General features: G+C 35.5%; 1 protein-coding gene across 1 annotated transcript in view; it reads left to right on the forward strand.

Annotated features, from left to right (window-relative positions):
• Nucleotides 1-13,826, forward strand: part of lhx5 (LIM homeobox 5) — a 15,696-nt gene extending 1,870 nt beyond the window's left edge. The window contains exons 2-5 of the mRNA XM_046868060.1: nucleotides 567-790; nucleotides 3,357-3,634; nucleotides 9,529-9,694; nucleotides 12,897-13,826. Coding sequence (XP_046724016.1) covers nucleotides 567-790; nucleotides 3,357-3,634; nucleotides 9,529-9,694; nucleotides 12,897-13,186 — 958 coding nt within the window. The 3' untranslated portion in view covers nucleotides 13,187-13,826. The remainder of the gene's footprint in view (nucleotides 1-566; nucleotides 791-3,356; nucleotides 3,635-9,528; nucleotides 9,695-12,896) is intronic.
• The last annotated feature ends 6,477 nt before the right edge of the window (nucleotides 13,827-20,303 follow it).

Raw genomic sequence — 20,303 nt, forward strand, 5'->3', positions numbered from 1 at the left:
AAGAACGAAATGGGGTTTTTTTTCAATGGGTTTGTGTATTTGAAGGTGTGAATTGTCTTTCTACCTCCCACTCGGATTTTCACGGTTTAACATTTAGTCTTGTTAATCCTGTAATGTCACCTCATTACGCTCTGCTGCGTCGAGCCACAACTCCGAGGTTGCTGTTGTTAGTGGATTTGTTTTCCTTTAAGATTGACAACACAAAGGCTAGCCGAGAAAATGCAAAAGAGTAAGCTTTGGACGTTAAATAAGCAAATGTGTTCGATTAATCGGAGAATAGCTTATTACACAAGGGCAGCCATTTATTTTGCCTATTCATTTGCACAGTCGATAATAATAATACAATAGTTATTAAATAATAAAATATTGTATTATTATTATTTGAAATGAAGATAAATTATTGTGTTTTCCTTATTGTTACTGTGAATTGTGCAAACAGTATATTTATTCATTAGCCACTGAATGGACCTTATTATTATTATTATTATTATTATTATTATTATTATTTATTTATTTATTTATTTATTTATTTATTCTAATGTTAGATGTTATTCCTTTATTTGCAGGCGTTTTGGCACCAAGTGTGCTGGCTGTTTTCAGGGCATTTCACCGAGCGACCTGGTGCGTAAGGCGCGCAGTAAAGTGTTTCACTTGAACTGCTTCACGTGCATGGTGTGTAACAAGCAGCTGTCTACGGGCGAGGAGCTCTACGTCATCGACGAGAACAAGTTCGTGTGCAAGGAGGACTACGTGAGCGCGAGCGCCATCCGTGAGGTCAACCTGAATTCAGGTGTGTGTGTGAGTGTGTGTGTGTGTGTGTGTGTGAGAGAGAGAGAGAGAGAGAGAGAGAGAGAGAGAGAGAGAGAGAGACGCAACTATGTGCTGATAAAAATGGAACTCCTGCGTGTTCAGAACCACGGACAGCGTGTTTATGTTTTATTACGTCACTGTCACAGAGTAGTGAGTGGCCCCCGCGTGTCTCCGCCTCTATTACAATTAATCATAGATCCCTTTATCCTAAATGTGAGATTTACTGACAACATTTTTGGTGCCTTGAATTTCTAGTGTCTGTTGATCTATTTTTTTACATTAATTCCTGATGCATTGCTCGAGGCTATATAATTATTACCGATTACCGATTACCAGTGTATGGTATATATAGAAGGATAACATCAGTTGCCTTTTAACCTACTCTGCTTGTTTTCTTTTCTCTTTTTGTTATTTATTCATTTTTCCCTCATCCGGGGAAGGGGTAGGTGCTGAGTGGGTGCTTAATTTAGACTGTAATTCTTGTAGAATGTGTGCCACCCTCACCGAGCTTGAAACAGTGCTGCAGTTATGCAATCACATATATGTGAAACGCTTAAAGGTATAACACTGAAGTTTATGCAAATCATATCATAAGCAGCAGCAGCTGAGAACTGAATAACTGGATAACTATAAAAAACCCTAGGCCTATAGAGTTGTATATTTTTATTAAGTACCACTTGGTGCCTTGTCTTTGAGGTGATCCATTTATATATATATATATATATATATATATATATATATATATATATATATATATATATATATATATATATATATATATATGTGTGTGTGTGTGTGTGTGTGTGTGTGTGTATATATATATATATATATATATATATATATATATATATATATATATATATATATATATATATTCGACCATAATCATAATTTAGCAAAGATTTAAATGTGCACTGTATGTTCGTTATACTTGTCCTTTGTTCTTTATACTTTACGGTGTTGCAGCCCAGTGAGGAATTAGTTATGTGTAATTACATTTGGAAAAAAAATCAACAAAATGTAGAAAGCTTATAATGTTTGCACATGTAGATCAATTGTATTGATTTACAGTGTGCACTTTTGAAAACATTGTAGTTTGGAGTCGTAACATTGGCTGATGCTGTAGACTGACTAATAATAGCTTATAATAAAATAAAACATATTTATATGTCCTGAATAAAAAGTCCATAATATTAAAAATAAATGAAAACCATTACAATAATAATCCACTTATATTCAAGGTACGTAACTCTTTTCTGGAGTCAGGTTCTCACTTTTTTTTTCGTAGTAAACGCATGAATGGTTGCACACATGGCACACGGCGCGCAAAATGTCCGCATAGCTTCCACTTAAGTTCACGCTTCGTTTCTCAAATGGAAAAGCGCCACCACGAGGACACGTGATACATCGGCACAATGTTGGGTTCAGCAGTATAGGCTTAGTATAAAAATATTTCCTTTTGTATATATTATATAAAATATTATAGGAATATATCTTGCAATATATTTCTATAATATTTAATACAATATATAAAAATTATATATATATATATATATATATATATATATATATATATATATAAGAATTAGGAATATATTGCAATATACACTCAAAGGGCTGAGTTTTTTTTATGTAATTATTATTATGTAAATTGTGTGTTAGTCATTATTTTATTTGTTATAACAATGAGTCCAATTGACTGGTCACTCAGATTTAATAAAAATGTGAATGACCGACAAAAAAGTAGATAAATAATGCTAAACTGCAACTATTAGTAATCAATTATAAGTTAATTATTTAACTATAATCAACTAGTATGTTAAACTATACGGAAATCAACGGAATAAACTGTTTTTGTGTTTGTTTATTAGTTTGAATTGTTTTTTATTTACGTTTTTTTAAACATTGCATCTTGTCTGTGAGGGTCAAACCTTTAGTAAGTAAATATTACTTATTTAAATATAATTACGTATAATGAAAGCATGCCCATTACAGCATTCTATGCAAACGCTTTTCCAATAGATCAGTCTAATAACAAATCTATAAATCAAGGATTTTGTTGATTGTTAATTAATCAGTCACTGGTTGATGTTTTGCTTATATACATAGAAAATATAAATCATTGAAATAATAGTACGAAACCCTATGTTGCCAGAGATTCTGGGAATGAACTCTTTTCTTGTCTTGAAGGTGAATTAAGTCTTGTAAAGCATAACCTTCTTATATTTTAAAGCCTTATTCCAAACATGCATCATGCATTGATTGTATTCAATCTTTTTATTTCTATATTTCGAGGTGGAAGATGCATAATTAATGTTCCTGATCGAAGAGAAAGGTTAACTTTAACCCAGCGACAAGGATTTATGCAGATTTTTCTAAAATTGTATATAGTATATTATCTTCCACCTCTGGGTTGCTTAGCGTATTAAATTAATTAACATCCCGCACGTGATATTCTTGCACGTCCCTGTTTTTTTTCCACTACAGAAAACCAGTGCTATTTGTATGTGTATCTATATATTTATTTTTATTGCTGTGCGTCGCAGTGTCGTCATGCACCGATCGCAGCCTGTCGCCCGACCTGCCTGAGCCGAACGCGGACGACCCGAAAGAGACGGACAACTCGACGTGCTCGGACAAGGACACGAACGCGAACGAGAGCGAGGAGCAAAGCGCGTGCCAAAAGCGCCGCGGCCCGCGCACCACCATCAAGGCCAAGCAGCTGGAGACGCTCAAGGCGGCGTTCGTGGCCACGCCGAAACCCACACGCCACATCCGAGAGCAGCTCGCGCAGGAGACCGGCCTCAACATGCGAGTCATCCAGGTAACGCACGTCTCAACGCTTCAACCATTCACACGCCGATGCTACCAACACAACCATTATTGCAACGGGCGTGCTCTGGAGCTTGGAGCACATATTGATAATGTTTCACCAAAAAAAAAAAAAAACAGATGCATTTCACAACAGTAAATATATATATAATTTTGTGATCACTTTCAAATAAAACACATGAAAAGTTGTGAAAAGTCAAACTCAATGTGAACCCAATTCAACGCACTTGGCAGCATAATGAACAACTTGAGATCCCGTATGGGGGCATGAAAAAAAATGTGGAAAAAAATCACATGGGAGGGAACTCAAACACTGAAAGTGTGAAAATTCACGTGAGAAAAAAAAATCATACTGACTCGTGAAACTCGTGACTTTTCTCAAAGGTTTAAACAAAAGTGGCGTATATACACACTTTCCAATAACATGCGTACTGTACTTGCTTTATTATATGTTTTTGCATTAAAATAAATTTGATAGCATCTGTCATATTGAAATTAGCTTAATGTAGAGAGAAGGCATGGAAAATGGTATGACGTTTTTTATTATTATTAGATCTGAGACCTACTGATGAATTCTTTATTCCTTTCATAAATACATTAGTCACTTAAATAAGTAAATTAGATCTCCATATTTCTCTAGTAATCATTAGGTTGTTTTTTTTCCAGCAATATAAGTAAGTAACTGCATAACAGTTATCAGACTTTTGACTTTTCTTCGCACGAATAAACGAAACAAAAAAGCTACAAGTATGTATATATATAATATATATAAATAATCTCACACAGTGCAGTTATTACAGTTAATTAAGTTTTACTGTATGAATAAATGTAACACCTAATTATTTTTTGTATAGGTAAAGAATCTCATATTCTTTACCATATATTCTTTTTAATTATAAAAAGCTACTTCTGATCCCCATTTAGTGATGTATAGGATTTACATATTGACTATATGATAATCTCTGGGAAAATGTGCTTAGACTAATTATTCAACATTGTTATGGACTTAATTAAATATTACTTCTGCAAAGTAGTTGTATAGCTTACATAAGAACATAGAACTATAAGTGAAGCCTAGTTTATTAAAAAAATGTTACATCATTATGAAAGCTTTTACATTTATCTATCTATCTATCTATCTATCTATCTATCTATCTATCTATCTATCTATCTATCTCTCTCTCTCTCTCTCTCTCTCTCTCTCTCTCTCTCTCTCTATATATATATATATATATATATATATATATATATATATATATATATCTGTGTATATGTATGTGTGTATATACACACACATACATATATTATTTCAAATCACTTCTCAGTAACTCAATTAAAATAATTAGTCTCTGGAAATAATAATAATAATAAAATTCTAAGACTCTTATAAGTATCAAAATGTTACTGTATAGATTTAAGTAATGAGCCTAATATTTTAGTAGTTGGATTGCTATATGGTTAGTTATATTTAGAGTTAAATGGGTTTCTTGGTAGCAAATAATCTTTTATTTAATGACGTAATTCATTTAGCTGATGCAGAGTTCATGTAACAGTCATGTCCAGGTCAAACCTTTAAGCATTTGTTATGCATGCTGATTGAATTATTGAAATATCTAATGAATATATCTGCATATAAATACATTTTCCTTGTGCATGGGTGAGTGCTGTATATCAATCAGTAATGACTTCTTTCCACTTAACACAGGTTCTGCATAACACTGATGTTTACATAATAGGGTACAAATTAATCCAAAGCCTTAACGCTTACTCTTCCACAAGCACTGTGTATTTTATACTTATACTTACCCTTGGATAATCATACTTCTCTGGCCTCTGTTTGGCGAATTGGAGGTGACTTTTGACCTTTGTTTATTTTTATTGCTGCGTTTTTAAATGAGAAATGTGGACAGAGAGCTTGGGTTGGTGCAGCACAGTGTGTGTGTGTTTGTGTGTGTGTGTGTGTGTGTGTGTGTGTGTGTGTGTGTGTGTGTGTGTGTGAGAGAGATAGAGAGATTGCTAAGCAATGCTCACTCACTCAGGAGGAGGGCAGACATTTCCATAAAAATCTACCCAACAGTTAGACGCTTGTTCTCAATTAGCAGGTGTTTGCTAAGCATGGTGAAGAATGCTTCAAAGGTTTTAGAAGTGCACACTGGGTGTGTTTTCTTTCTTTCTTTCTTTCTTTCTTTCTTTCTTTCTTTCTTTCTTGTATTATGTTCTCACTTTCATGTTATTTTTCATCTTAAAGCAAGTGAAGTAAACGCTTTCTGTACATGAAAAGTTAAATAAAGAGTGATAAAAATAAGTTATGGAAGAAATGCTTAGGTGTGTGTGTGTGTGTGTGTGTGTGTGTGTGTGTGTGTGTGTGTGTGTGTGTGTGTTTTGTGTGCTTGCATGTTTGGCTCATAGTCTTTTGATGACCATATTTATAATGCATCATTATATAATACTTAATCTAACAGTCTCCGATGCAAACCATGTGATGTGTGATATGTTCTCATATTTGGGAGGATATATATTTATTTTTCTTTTTTATCAATGTGGTTTCTTTTAGTTCTGCCTATATTGCCTTTTTGCTGGATCTTTTAAAAATCTCATAAGATTCATTATGCAGTGGCAAAAAACTGTTACACTGTGTTATCCTAGAATAACAGTGTCACTTTTGACATTTTCATGCGTTTTTTTCCCCGTGCTACTTCACCTCTGAATGCTGATTGTATTAAAGTTAGTGCAAATATATACCTCACCCTGTCAGTGAAAATCGCACTTTAGATATAAATACATATTCATTTTTTTTAATTCAAGGTTAATTTAGACCATTTTTAAGATGGACCATTGTGTTAAAAAGCTTGCTGAATGTTTGACAATAGTGAGCAGTGTATCTTACACATTGCCTCTGTGCTAGAAACCTTTTAATTTCTTTTTTTTGTTGAGGTTTGATGGTGACACGTGCATCCAGGGAGTTTAAGTAGTATAAAACTGTATGATGGGAATAAAAGTAAATGATCCAAATCCTCCAAAAACAAGACGTTTTTTTTAACAAGGCTTTTCTATTACAGCCCCTCAATCAGGCCGTAATAAGTATACATGATTTCATACAAGTGCAAATCCGGGGTTACTGGAGTTGCTTTTTCAGTATATAGCAAAAAGAATCTGGATCGCATCATATTTATGGAAGGAGCAAAGGAAGTACATTCGGCCACTGTGAAAAGAAAAAAAAAAGTACTAGTGTTAGACAATAGCACTTCTCAGAATCGTAACAAATAATGATAATTGGAAAAAGGATGGCAGATTCACACACAAAAAAAGAAAAGAAAAGCATTTCCTCAATGATCAGGAAATTGTGAGTTCAATTCCAGTGATTCTACAGCCATCTGTGGCCAGGAGCCAAGAGAATAAAGTCATCACTGTGTCAGCTACAGAGTACAGAGTACTTGTCAGTCACAATGGCACTAGCCAATTGTGCTTGTCCCTGAGCTCATGTATACGGAAGCAGCTGGATAGAATTTTGCTCATTGTCTTTTACAATGCAGACTGCGTTTGACTAACTTTGTGAGTTTTTGGTGAATCACAAGTTAGCCTATATCCTGTCCTTTTTTGGCGTTATGTTATGATAGAGAAGGAGGCTGGTTGGTTTATTTTTGAAGTGACCAAATCGTCAAGCAACAGAATTCAACAAATGTATAGACAAACAAACAATAAATATAATCAAAGTAAAATGCTTAGAGTAAAAAATAGCAGTAAAACAAAGACAACTATGAAAACTATCTAACTATCTCAAACTGACAAACAGTAATGTGTATAAAATTACCATTACATCAATAATAGCCTAATAACAAATGAGCTAATCACTAGCTAGCAAAGTAGTACTACTACAAATAAAACACATACTCAGCAAAATAAAACCAAAGAGATGTGAAACAAATATGAAAAGGTAGCTAGTCTTTTATTTATTTGAATGGTACTTTTGATAACTTGTTATTCTGACTAGCTAGAGTAAACCTCGAATGCAGCGACTGGACCATTTTAGCTAGTTAGCTAGTGAGCGCATTATGTTATGCAACGTGACAGTTGAAAAAACATTATACACCTGAGACTAACATTTAATCAGCTCAAAATTCTTTTCAATCTATGTAATAATTTGACTTCTATGATAAACCTACAAATCTTTTACTAAATAAAGCAGTCAGATTTATACTAGCAAGTACAATAGATATACAAATGAAGAGTACAGATTGTCCTTAAGCGCAGCATTTTCCTTCACTTTTCCATTAGTATATTACTATGTATTTTACATTTTGTAAAATGACTTGTTATCCACCAATTAAGTTTAATTGATTAATTAATTATTCGCTATTTAAGGATAATTTGTAACACTACAGTAATTGGCATGGGCACACCAAACACAGTTTTAGACAGACTTTAACACTGGCTGACCGGACTGGAGCTCAAAGTAGCATCTACTATTTTAGCCCAACCACCTAAGGGTTAGACAACTTGTAAGTTCTGAGATACTTTTCTGCTCACCATAAGTGTAAATAAAGGTTACTTGAGTTATCATAGCTTTCCTGCTAGCCTAAAACACTTGGCCATTTGACCTCTCTATCAAGACATTAGCACCTGCTGCTCATAGCAACTCTAGAATCTGTTGTGTATGAACATCTCAAGAAATCTTCAGTTTAGCTTAAATTGTTAAACCACTATGTCTGAGATGAACAACCATGTTCTATCCACAGTCACAGAGATCATATTTTCTCTTCATAACATTTGATGTGAGCATTAGCTAAAGCTCTTGGTGTGTCTCCGCTTGATCAAATGCATTGCTGCCACACGATCAGTCGAATGAATAATTACATTAAAAAATCGCATAGGTGTTCCTATTAAAGTGTACTGTTGGTACCAACTACAGTTTTTAATTTCATCTTGTTTTGGCATGTGATTTATACATTTATTTTTATTATATACTCATACTATTATATGCTCTATGTATTAGACTAAAGGTGCTGAATTATATTTATGGAAGCACAGTTTTTAATTGATCCAACAGTACACACTGAATGTATGCAAAAATAGACCACAGTACAAAAATAGACCACAGTTATCTCTGCTCTCAGTTTATTGTAATGCACAAAATCACAGTTTATCACAATTAACATTGTTGAAGGCATTTCGTCTGAGGCTGTAGATGCTTGTGTTGTTAATACTAAGTCTACCTGGTTTAGCATGTACTGTTAGAATACTGTTCAATTACGACTGGTAAGAGACAGATCTAGTGTAGGATCTAGAATAAGATGTCTAATTAAGATCTAGGATCAAGGTCAAAAGGTTTATACTTTAATTGTAGTTCTATTTAATGGTGCACAGAGGAATTAGCATAAAGAAGCATAAAGTAGTATGTACTACTACTACAAAAGAACATATATGGAAACGATAAACATCAGTAAGCATATCTTTATTAAATAGTGCAGCATACATGAACTCAGACCATTACTGAATGACTTTTTGTGAATAATATAGTAATGCTGTATGAGATTTATAAATGGACAGCATGTATTCATATCCATTTGCATATTGTTTTTTACAGACACAAGTTTGGTTGTTGATATTGAATGTAAAAATAAATGCTGCATAAATATGTTTACTATATATAAATGTATATTTACGAAATAGAAATCAGCATGAATGAGCTTTTTTTAAAGCATTTGAAAGAGAAAGGAGGATTTATTCTTATTCAACAACAAGCCAATGATACAGAAAATCAAAATGCACTGGCTTGGATAAATATTCTTAAATTCCAATTATTCACTTTAAGATATTTGAGTCTTTTATGTCTTCTTCATTGTAACCTATATATTTGTCTCTCCATCTATCTCTCTTTCCTTTTAGGTCTGGTTTCAGAACAGACGGTCAAAGGAACGCAGGATGAAGCAGCTCAGTGCCCTCGGCGCCCGGCGCCATGCTTTTTTCAGAGGACCGAGAAGGATGAGGCCGCTGGGCAGCCGACTCGACGAGCCTGATCTCCTTGGCCCTGGGGGATACGGCTACTATGGAGGTATGAGAAGGGGAAAAAAAAATTCCTTCTATTCATTTTTCCCCCTTTTATCCACACATCCAATTGTCCTTCATATGTAGCACAAAAGCGTATTTTTCAGGCAACACTCAAATCATGAACCCTTTGCCTCACCTTGAAATAACAAAAGATGTTTCATCTCCCTCGCTTACTAATTTTACTACCCCCTCACTCGGTTCACCCACCAATACCATTATTCCTCTATTTTATTTTTCTCATTCTCCTTCTTTTCTAATAATAATGTCTACTTCAGGGACTGTTTAACCCACTGAAATCTAACAGCACAAACTTTTTTTTTTCAAGCGGTGTCTCTAATCAGGTTTTTAGGCATGCAGTCACAATCTAGTCAGTGGATCTAGTCAGACGTTTGATTCGATTTGGTTATTGTTTACGTCGCAGAATAGCCTCACCTGAGAACACGTCGTCCTTCAACCAAAGCATGCGGTAGCAGCATGAAGTATTCAAGCAGAGAGATGGCAGGTTTACTCGTTCTATACAGAGTAAATTGGGATGAATCGAGTAATGCCTGCTGGGAAAATGAAGCCTGCAGTGCCCCCTCGAACGGCGTTTTCGATCTCAGAATCAGAGAAACGTACATTTATTTAACTATTACAAAATCACCCAGCATTGTATTATTATTATTTATATAGTGGCTTGCTTCTTTGTAGCAGAATCTATTGTTAATTTGTCAAACCAAAGCGGCATGTAATTCAAAGGCACAGAATTCCCAGCGTCGCCAGTTATTGACTATTTGTGCTTGTACAGTAAATAAGCCACATTAGCGTGAATTCACGCTGCAAAGCTGGAGGCAATGAGGAACGAGAATGTATTACTCCAGTTCTGCTTTCTGTTCTCTGTTGCTCACCAGAGATTCAGAGAGACATTTACGGAATGGTAAATGCAAGAGTAATTGTGTTTTTTGTATGGCCCAGAGAGAAAAACAGAAAGCTGCAGATTTTTTTTTTCTCTCAAGGTCTCTTCCTTTCTACCTTAGAGTCTGCCTTTTTTATTGCGGTTATGTTTACTCCTTCACTCGTTAATCGTTTTCCATTTGAATTTCTTGTCATTTATTCCCTTTACGAGCAAAAACACCACACCACCACCCCCCCACCCATGCCACGCTCCACCACCCCAACCCCCCACTCACGTTTGCACTGTATCAAAGTGAGTTGAACATCTAAACGCCACATCACGAACATGTTAATCAGAATAGCCCTGTCATTGCTGTCTTTAATACACATTCATTGATTGGCCTCTCCATTGTCCCGTGGTTGAACCCTGCCTTTAAAGCCTGCTCTGTTACTGCATCACCTCCATTGAAGTTTATTCACTGCAGATTTGAGGAACAGAACGTTCCGTATATTCATTTCTCTTTTCAAACTGCTGAAAACAGCCAAAAAGCTGTTCATAATTATAAGTAAAAGCAATTAAATTCTTCAGCTTTCATAACTATAGCTTTTGATTGGCTATAAATTGGGCTTTATATTGCCGAATACACATCTGTACATGAACATTAAGGCGACCTTACAGTTTTCTGTGCTTGGCAGGGACATTTTTCTCCGTCAAAGGGATGTGTAGGCGGTGCTAACGACATCAAGGAAGTAAAACACTCAATTGTGTTTGTGTGTGATCAAAACTGCAAGCTGCTAGCATGGCATTGCGTGACAAGTAAGTCACCCTGTAAGATCAAATACAATTTGCTACGGTTTATCGTAATCCTTCCGGCCTGGCTAGGAAGTCTATAAGTACGTCACAACAAACACAAATAATTAATTACGTACTAACATTGTATGCTGATAATGCACCTATTCATAAGTAGCTTTTGTTTATCCTTTCAGTAGCATGGGTTTTGTCTGTGTGCCTCCGGACAATGGTCGGATTATACCACAATCTTTTTAATTGTTGTTAAGATATTTTATGTAAACATTTCCACTTAAAGTGCTCGGCTCATTCGCTTTGCGCTCTTAACAGTGCTCTCAGTGGTAGTATATTAGTTAGCAGTGTGTCTAATTAGCCACACTGAGAATGGTTTCAATTTGGTGATTTCAGCCTGCCCGGTTCTGCTTTCAAACATAAACATTCAAAGTTACACATCGTAAAATGTGCTATAAGGCCTGCTATTAGTATACCTGCTTTTGGTTTACTCTATATGAAGATGCATTAACCCTTACCATTCAAATACCTATGTTAGCTATGCCTAGAGAAAGATATTTAGTCCATAACAGTATGGAAACCACAAAGTCACCTAGTCTAAATCATGAACCTGGCATTTCAAACATATTTCTCATGGTTTGGTACAATGCTTGGTACGCTATCAAGATCAAGATCTCAGCCTTATTTCTTTGGCTCTCCTGTTTTTCACAACAAACCTTTTCAAGGGCATGGATTTCTTTCACTATATATATTCGCCATAGAATTTTACATTTTGCTTGTGCTTACCATTTTTTACATTAACTTGAATTAGGAAGCTGGTTATACCAGAAAATATGTTTTCAACTAACTTAAAATTAAATTTAATCTTGAGTTTTCAGGTTATCGAAATAGAAGCAGAATGGTATCAGGTTTCATTGCTGCATATACATGCCGAATAATGTAATGTGATGTAAAAACTCTGTTAACTATTTAATGAGTGAAATAAACCTATTAACCTGCCAAAGGATTATATACACCATTTATAATCCAAAAAGACAAAATATATACTGCAAAATAGTTTTTGCACAGTCACAAAGTCTAAACACCTTCTTGCTGCATATACATGTCGAGTAACAAAAATGTAATGTGATGTAAAAACAGAGTCTAAACACCTTCCCATAGCCCCAAACTATACTTTCTGGTATAGATTATAAATAATTTCTTGTGCAATCAAATTCTTCAAACACTTGCTATATTTTTTTTTAACTAAGTGGACAAAGTGGACTGCACTTGTCAATTTTTGCCATGGGCCAATGTGGACTGTTTTGTATGCTTGGTCATCTATTTGTGTTATGTGTAATTATGTTTGTATTAGTCTTGTTTGGTTCAGTACTGTTATGCTGTGCCTGTATGTTAAATGCGCACTGTTGGAAAAAAATCCTTGTATGCTCAGGCCTTCATGGATGATAAAGCTGATTCAGATTGAATAAAAAATATAAATGTAATTATCAAACCATGTCTAATTAGTGCCTTCTGTTTTTGATTTTCTCAGAGTATCAGGGTGATTACTATGGCACAGGTGTCAACTATGACTTCTTTCCTCATGGTCCACCCTCATCTCAGGCCCAATCTCCTGCGGAGGCACCCTTCCTGCTCAGCTCGGGCTCCGGAGACGACCAACGCTTCACAGACGTGATGTCACACGATGACACGCCAAGCCCAGAATTGCACCCAAACGCACAGGGTGAAGGCGGATTTGGGACAGGACCCAGTCCACCATACCCACTGGCCAACAATGCCAACTACACTGGGCAAGAGATGGGTGAAAATACCGTATGGTAGTGGCGGTTGGGGTTTCTGGACAGATAAATAAGGGGCAAAATTGGATGTGGTGCAGGACACAAGACTGGAAGTTTAGCACCATCCAATCCCTAAAGAAATCCCACAAACCACATTGGCTCGATTTGCTCCAGTTTCCAGAGGCGCTCTTCTGAGCAGGATGAAAACATGTTTCAAGGTCATGACATACAGGAAACAAAACTGTCATGTGGCTCAAATGTTCCAAGGACGTCATGTTCTTTCTTTGCTCACAATTTCTTCATTCACTTTCTGCAGACCACAGACAAACACTGGAACACTGGAATTCTTTCTGCCACCATTGGTTTTTGCATGGACTCTGTTTGATGGTATGGCATCAGGCATATTAGGGCTCATACCTGTTTTGCTTTTGTTATTATTTACAGACAAGCAAAGGTTGTTGGTCTGTGCACAAATGACTAGAAAACCAGTGGATTTGTTCAGACATTTGGAATATATTGGGAATTGGGTAGTGAACTCTAAACCTAAGCCCACTCCAGTTTGGTTTAATTCTTTGTCAAAGATCATCTAATTTGACTGCTTTTTTCCCCCCCACCATGTTTTAAAACTCTGATCTGTTTTCATTCATTGAAAAACAATAAACCTTTTGATGAACAGAATATGAACTCAACCCAGCTGTGATTTAAATTCAAAGTGTCTCCAAAAAAGTCATTCTGTGCCAAGCAATTTTAGCTTTTATTTCTCGATTTTGCTAACCTGATTAATCACTCCATCAGTATGCAATCAGTTTGCTTTATATTGTTTAGTCCTGTTCTAACCACTCATTATAACTGACAGAAATGTCCAGGCAAATAGCATATCCAAAGCATAGAGGTGCATTCTTGGTTTGATCTGGATCCCATCCAGGGTGTATTCCCACCTCAAACATTGTTTCCTACAGCCATGACTAGGATAAAGGGATTAATAAAGATAAATGAATCTCATAATCTAAATTTGAGATCATAAGCATGTGTGTATAAGTACAGAACATTGTAGCTACAAATTAGCTAGAAACAACGAGAAGCTGATAGGAAAAAAAGATAAAGAATAGCCGTTTTAATGAAAACAATAGTAATAATTGTTCTTTTCTACCAGTAAAAATAATTAGCAAATTTAATAAATCACAAAGGTGGTGCTCATGATATTACGGCTATTCCTTATAAATAGAGCAAACGACAAATAACCCCAAGGTAAGATATTAAAGATTAAACGCCAGAGTATCTAATTGCTTTGTGTTGTACTGAGATAAACCCAATGGCACCCCAGAAATTGCATTGTACAGATAGAAAACGGACTGAATTATGAGAGTAGTGGCATCTGTCACACGTGTCTCTGGGATATACAGGAATACATTTTAACTAGCCCAGCTTTTGATAAATGAACTAAAATAAACAAATAGAATAAGATTGATATTGAGCACATATTGAATTATGCATTCTGTCTAGTCGGTTTTACAAACACCACTTATAATTCATCCTCTCATGCTGTTTTCTTCTTACAAGTCTGGATCTGTAGATATTAAAGACATTATTAAACATTATCATTAAACATTGTTGGTGCTGTAGAAGTAACAGATCCTCTCAGTGCTTAAAGTGTAAATATCTCACCTGAAAATATCGATATATTATGTATATTGTATATTGTATTGTATATTAGAAGACAACAATTTAAAACTCCCAACCATAATCTACATATTCACAAAAAGTGGCATTGTTACAGAGATGTTAAAACGATTTAACTTTATCCTGCCATTGTAAAATAAATAACATAATTCAGATTCTGAATATAAAAATGTTAAACAGTAGGATCCATGTACAGATGGGAAAATAAACAAAATATCACTATTTTTGGAATCAGAATTGGTAATGCCAAGAAACACAAACTGCTGTTATTCCACTAAAAACATATTGATTAAACAATAATTTCAAGCCAGTTATCCATTTCATATAGCTGACTATGCATATTTTGTATGTAACTTCCAAATATTTTTCAGAATTCAGTCACATGATTTCTGGCAAGTCGAATAGCTTTCCAAATAAACAATTGAATTATATTTGACCTACAAATTAAAAGATTTTGAAAGTAACAATAACCGTAGTTTTGCATAATGGTGAATATAGATGTATAGATGAGAGCACGTTATAAAATTAGTTTTGATTTGTGGGAATTTTTAGGCTATTTACAATATGACAAAATTCAGTTGACAGACAAGACATGCTACCTTTGCCACCATTCTACCTTTTCTACCATGCAGAGCGTTAAATGTTGGAGTGATGGCTGAAAGATATACAAACTTTATATATACATATTGAACTTTGTCACTTTAGTTATATTTCTTTGATGACCGGCACCAATTGGTAACTTATATATTGAATTGTGTCAGGTTGAAGGGGGAATAAAACCTGGCTTCCATTTTATCCCTGCCATTCTGTAACATTTTAACAATCTTCCCCCATCCACATATCGGCCTTTATTCATCACACACGCACATCTTTAGGTGATTAAAAGCCCGGCCACAACATAGTCATCCGTCAGCAGGCACCATTACAGCAGCACAGCACTGTTCAACTCCATTTAACCTTTGTTTCATTACCTTGCTTTTAATGGAACTGATTTACAAAAGAACACTGAGGCCATAATGGGGAATCTCCTCAAACAGCTGAGGTCTCTCTCCACTGTGAAAGGAAAAGAAACAAAGGGAGGGTGCAAGCAGCATCTGTGCTTGAGGATGGCTGTAGATTAGCACCTCCTGGAGGTCTGGAGCAGCAACACACTCCCTGCATATATGCACCCACAAAGATTAGCGCTTGAGTAAGTACAATACAGGGTGTGCAGTTGTAGAAAAATAATAAACAGTGAAGTGGTGTGATACTTTATTCGTCTTACACCACAGGAATAAAATTCATTACAGTTTTAAAGTGATCAATCCATATCAGCGTATTAAGAAAAGATCATTTTTTTCCCTTTACAGTAACATTCATTGTTGTAACAATGAAAGTCTGTGAGCATGTATAAACAAACACCTTTCCCCACCTTCTTTCTCTCTCTTAAAGTAAGACAGAAAAACCTTGTTACAAAGAAACTTGAAACCGCAAATTCCTCTTTAACCGAAGATTCCTGTAGTGTTTCTTTGTTAATAACAGTTTAATCTATTTTTTATTAGTCATTGATTAATGAGTTTCGGATTATAGCTAAAACCCTGTGGTATTTTACTCTATATGTACTTTCCTGTTTATTTTTTATTTTTATCAGCCCCAATGCCCTGTTAAATCAATCATCTCTTTCAGATCTTCAATAGCTTGTTACACGCTGAACAGGACACTGGGAAAAGGATTATATGAACAGGACACTGGGAACAGGACTGCAAGAACAGAACAAGAACATGACTATAGGAAAAGCACTATAAGAAATAGAACTATACAGACAGAACAATGGGAACAGGACATTGGGACCTGGACTAAAAGGAAAGGACTACAAAAACAGAACTCCTGTAGAAGTACATGACCGTAAGAACAGGACATTTGGAACAAGACTATAACAAGACAAGAACAGGACTAAATGAACAGTACTGTGGGAACAGGACTATGGTAAACACAGCAACAAACTCACAAACACTTGAAAATGAAAACACAGAAATCAGAACTATACAGGTGTGCATATCAGGACTTAACATGAAACAGCTGTAAGTGATTAATGAAATGCAACATGCTAATGCCAATGGGTAATGACGACCGGGGAGCCATCCTGACATCTCTTGACTTGAAGATTCCTAAAATAAAAAAAATGCAAATTAAAAAAACTAAGTATATTATTTTAATCTTTGATCACCAGTGCACTTTGATTTTGCATGTTAGAAATTGTAAAAAGATAAATTAAAATCTCATCATTTATTTTACAAATACCTCAATCCAAAACAAGGAATTTTATATTTCGTTTAGAAAACTTTGCCAATGTGTTAACCCACCTCCTTTAACATTCTGTGTTTTTATTGACTTTATATCTCATTGTCGAACACCAAGGTTATGTACCAAACAAGCTCCTCGTCTTTCCAGCAGCTTCAGAGACCTCTAATATAAGTGGAGCTCATTCACACAACTTTAATAATTAGACCTCAAGTTAAGCTGTCACTATAGCAACCAAGTCATCATCAAGGCTGAGTAGAGCTCCAATCTCTACTCTATAAATAATCAGTGATAGGAGGCCTCTTCATCTTGGTTTTAAAAAAAAAAGAAGAGAAAAATAACAATTAAAATAGAACCAGAGCTACTACAATTGCTAATTAAGCACTAAAATTTCCCCTATTTTGAGTCTCTCTTTATTATCAAAAAATTCTAACAGTCAAATAATATTCTTTGTGAATGCCACTGTGCGTCGATACTGAATCAAATGAAAATCGTGCGGGGTTTTTTTGGTTAATCTTAACAAAATTTTCCCTATTTAAAAAAAATAGTCTAATGTTTGCCACCAACATACACAGCAAACATTTCTAAGTTAAGTAAAATTAAATATGAGCAGTAAACAAAATCAACAAGCAATAAACAAAATAGTAATAATAATAATAATAATAATAATAATAATAATAATAATAATAATTGTAAAGAGATTTCCTGCATGCAACAATGCCAAATAAAACATTTTGTTCTATGAATACAAAATTTTATATATAAAATGTGTGTTAAGTCTAATTTCTTTGTAGGTTTTTATATTAAATAAAATAATCATATTTTAAAGCATATATTAAATTGTAATCTATTTTGTAATCAGTACCAGCTTGTACATCATAGATGTGTAATCTGGTACTTTTCTCATTCTGAAAATGCTATTATTAGCTTATTTACTGGACTTGCTCATAGAGATATATTTAATCATATATGCCTCATTTTCTTTTCTTTATTTGCATTTTGTCTCACTTCTTAGCTCCTTCCTCAAAGAACTAAGGGAAAGGATGCAGGAAAAGGACATGAGGACAAGATGACTCTTGGCCAAATGTGTTTACTAGACCAGAGGTGCCCAAACATTTTCCTTGGAAAAACTTGATTTAAGGCCATGGGCAATGTTGCATTATAACTAACTGCATTATAATAATAAAAGAAATTGGTGCCATGTTTTCCCTTCATAAAAAAGGTCAATAAATAAACATAAAACATTACTCTACAATATGCTTAACTAAAGTTTCCTAGATCAGTGAATCTTATAGTACAATGAAAACATAGCAACAATCTTATTAATAATATTAGCGCTTAAGGCCAAACACAGATTATTAAGGCTATATGCAATACAGAAGAGGATTAGAGTGATAACTGAAAAGTAATTAGATAGTTGAAACTGATAAAGGAAGACTGCAGTGTGAGATTCAGGGAAGAGGTCAGACAGGGGCTCGGTGGTGGTGAAAAGCGGCTGGATGATTGGGCAACTAATGCAGAAGTGATCAGGGAGACAACTAGAAAGGTATTTGGTGTGACATCTGGAAAGAGAAAGGGAGACAAAGAGATGTGGTGGTGGAATGAGGAAGTGCAGGAGAGCATATGGAGAAAGGGGTTGGTGAAAAAGAATTGGGATCAGCAGAGTGATGAGAAAAGTATGCAGGAGTACAAGGATATGTGGCAGCAGGTAAAGAGGGATGTGACAAAAGCCAAAGAAAAGGCATATGAGGAGCTGTATGAGAAGTTGGACACTAAGGAAGGAGAAAAGGATTTGTACCGATTGGCGAGGCAGAGGGAAAGTCGGTTGGACCAGATGAGATACTAGTAGAAGCATGGAGATGCTTAGAAGAGATGGCAGTGGAGTTTTTAACCAGATAGTTTTTTTTTCAGATAGATTTTGGAAGGTATGAGGATGCCTAAGGAATGGGGAAGGAGTGTGTTGGTAAAGTTGACCAGTCATACCATGAAGTTAAAAAAAGAGTAGTGGAAGCCAGAGGGAAGACATGACCATCTGTGATCGAAAATTATAGAGAAGGTTAGAAGGAGTTGCATTGTGTGTTTGTGGTGCAGAACATGTATGAGGACAGTGTGACAGCAGTGAAGTGTGCAGTAGGAGTGACAGACTGGTTTAAGGTGGAGGTTGAACTGCATCAAGGATCAGCTCTGAGCCCTTTCCTGTTTGCAGTGGTGATGGACATGGACTATGATGTTTGCGGATGATATTGTGATTTGTGGTGAAAGTAGGAAGCAGGTTGAGAAGAGCCTGGAGAGGTGGAGGTACATGCTGGAGAGAAGGGCATGTAGGACATTTTGGAGTCAAAGTGAGAGAGGCCTAATTGAGTTGGTTTGAACATGTGCAGAGGAGGGACATGGGGTATATCTGTGGGAGAATGCTAAGGATGGAGCCACCAGGAAGGGGGAAAAGGGGAAGACCAAGAAGGAGGTTTATGGATTTGGTGAGGAAAGACATGCAGGTAGTTGGGTTGAAAGAGGCAGATGTAGAGGACAGAGTAGTAAGTCGAATGATCCGCTGTGGCAAATTGGGCTAATTAATTGGGCATAATTATCTTATATTCTCTACATTTAATTTGTATTTCATTTTATTTGCAGATTACACAGGTGTGATGTCATATTTTGCATAGCATAGGAACTTCTCAACATGTTGCAGCCTGAACAATATTCTCATATATACTCATCACCTGGCTTTTTTTAATGTAGAGGGTGAACTCTTCACATTTTGACTTAATGTCCCTAGCCATGTAGATATCTCAGGTCTTATGAGATGCCTTCAGTAAAATAATTGACAAATAAATGGTGAATAAACTAGAGGCATTTCTCTATGGCCAGATTGTTTTGTACACTGATCAGTTTGGCTACTGATTTCTTTCCTTTGCTGATTTATTTTGCTGACTGCGTTTGGACCACAATCCACCACTGGACAGTCCCTGCACTATACTATACCCCAATACAGTTTTGTAATTAAATATGCATTCTGTTACTTTTTCAGAGTAAAAAGTCAGCAGCAGGATATTTTAGAAAAAATGCTGAGAATTTTTATCCATCTAATCTCCATCAGCTGTATCTACATCCCATCCAGTCCAAAGTATTCTCAGTTCTATGATTCTTTCTTCTATTTCTCCTCCAACTCAGGTGCTGCTTTCCCTTTTCTGAATTCTCTC

Source organism: Silurus meridionalis, chromosome 15 (assembly GCF_014805685.1).
Source record: "Silurus meridionalis isolate SWU-2019-XX chromosome 15, ASM1480568v1, whole genome shotgun sequence".
Taxonomy (NCBI): Eukaryota; Metazoa; Chordata; class Actinopteri; order Siluriformes; family Siluridae; genus Silurus; species Silurus meridionalis.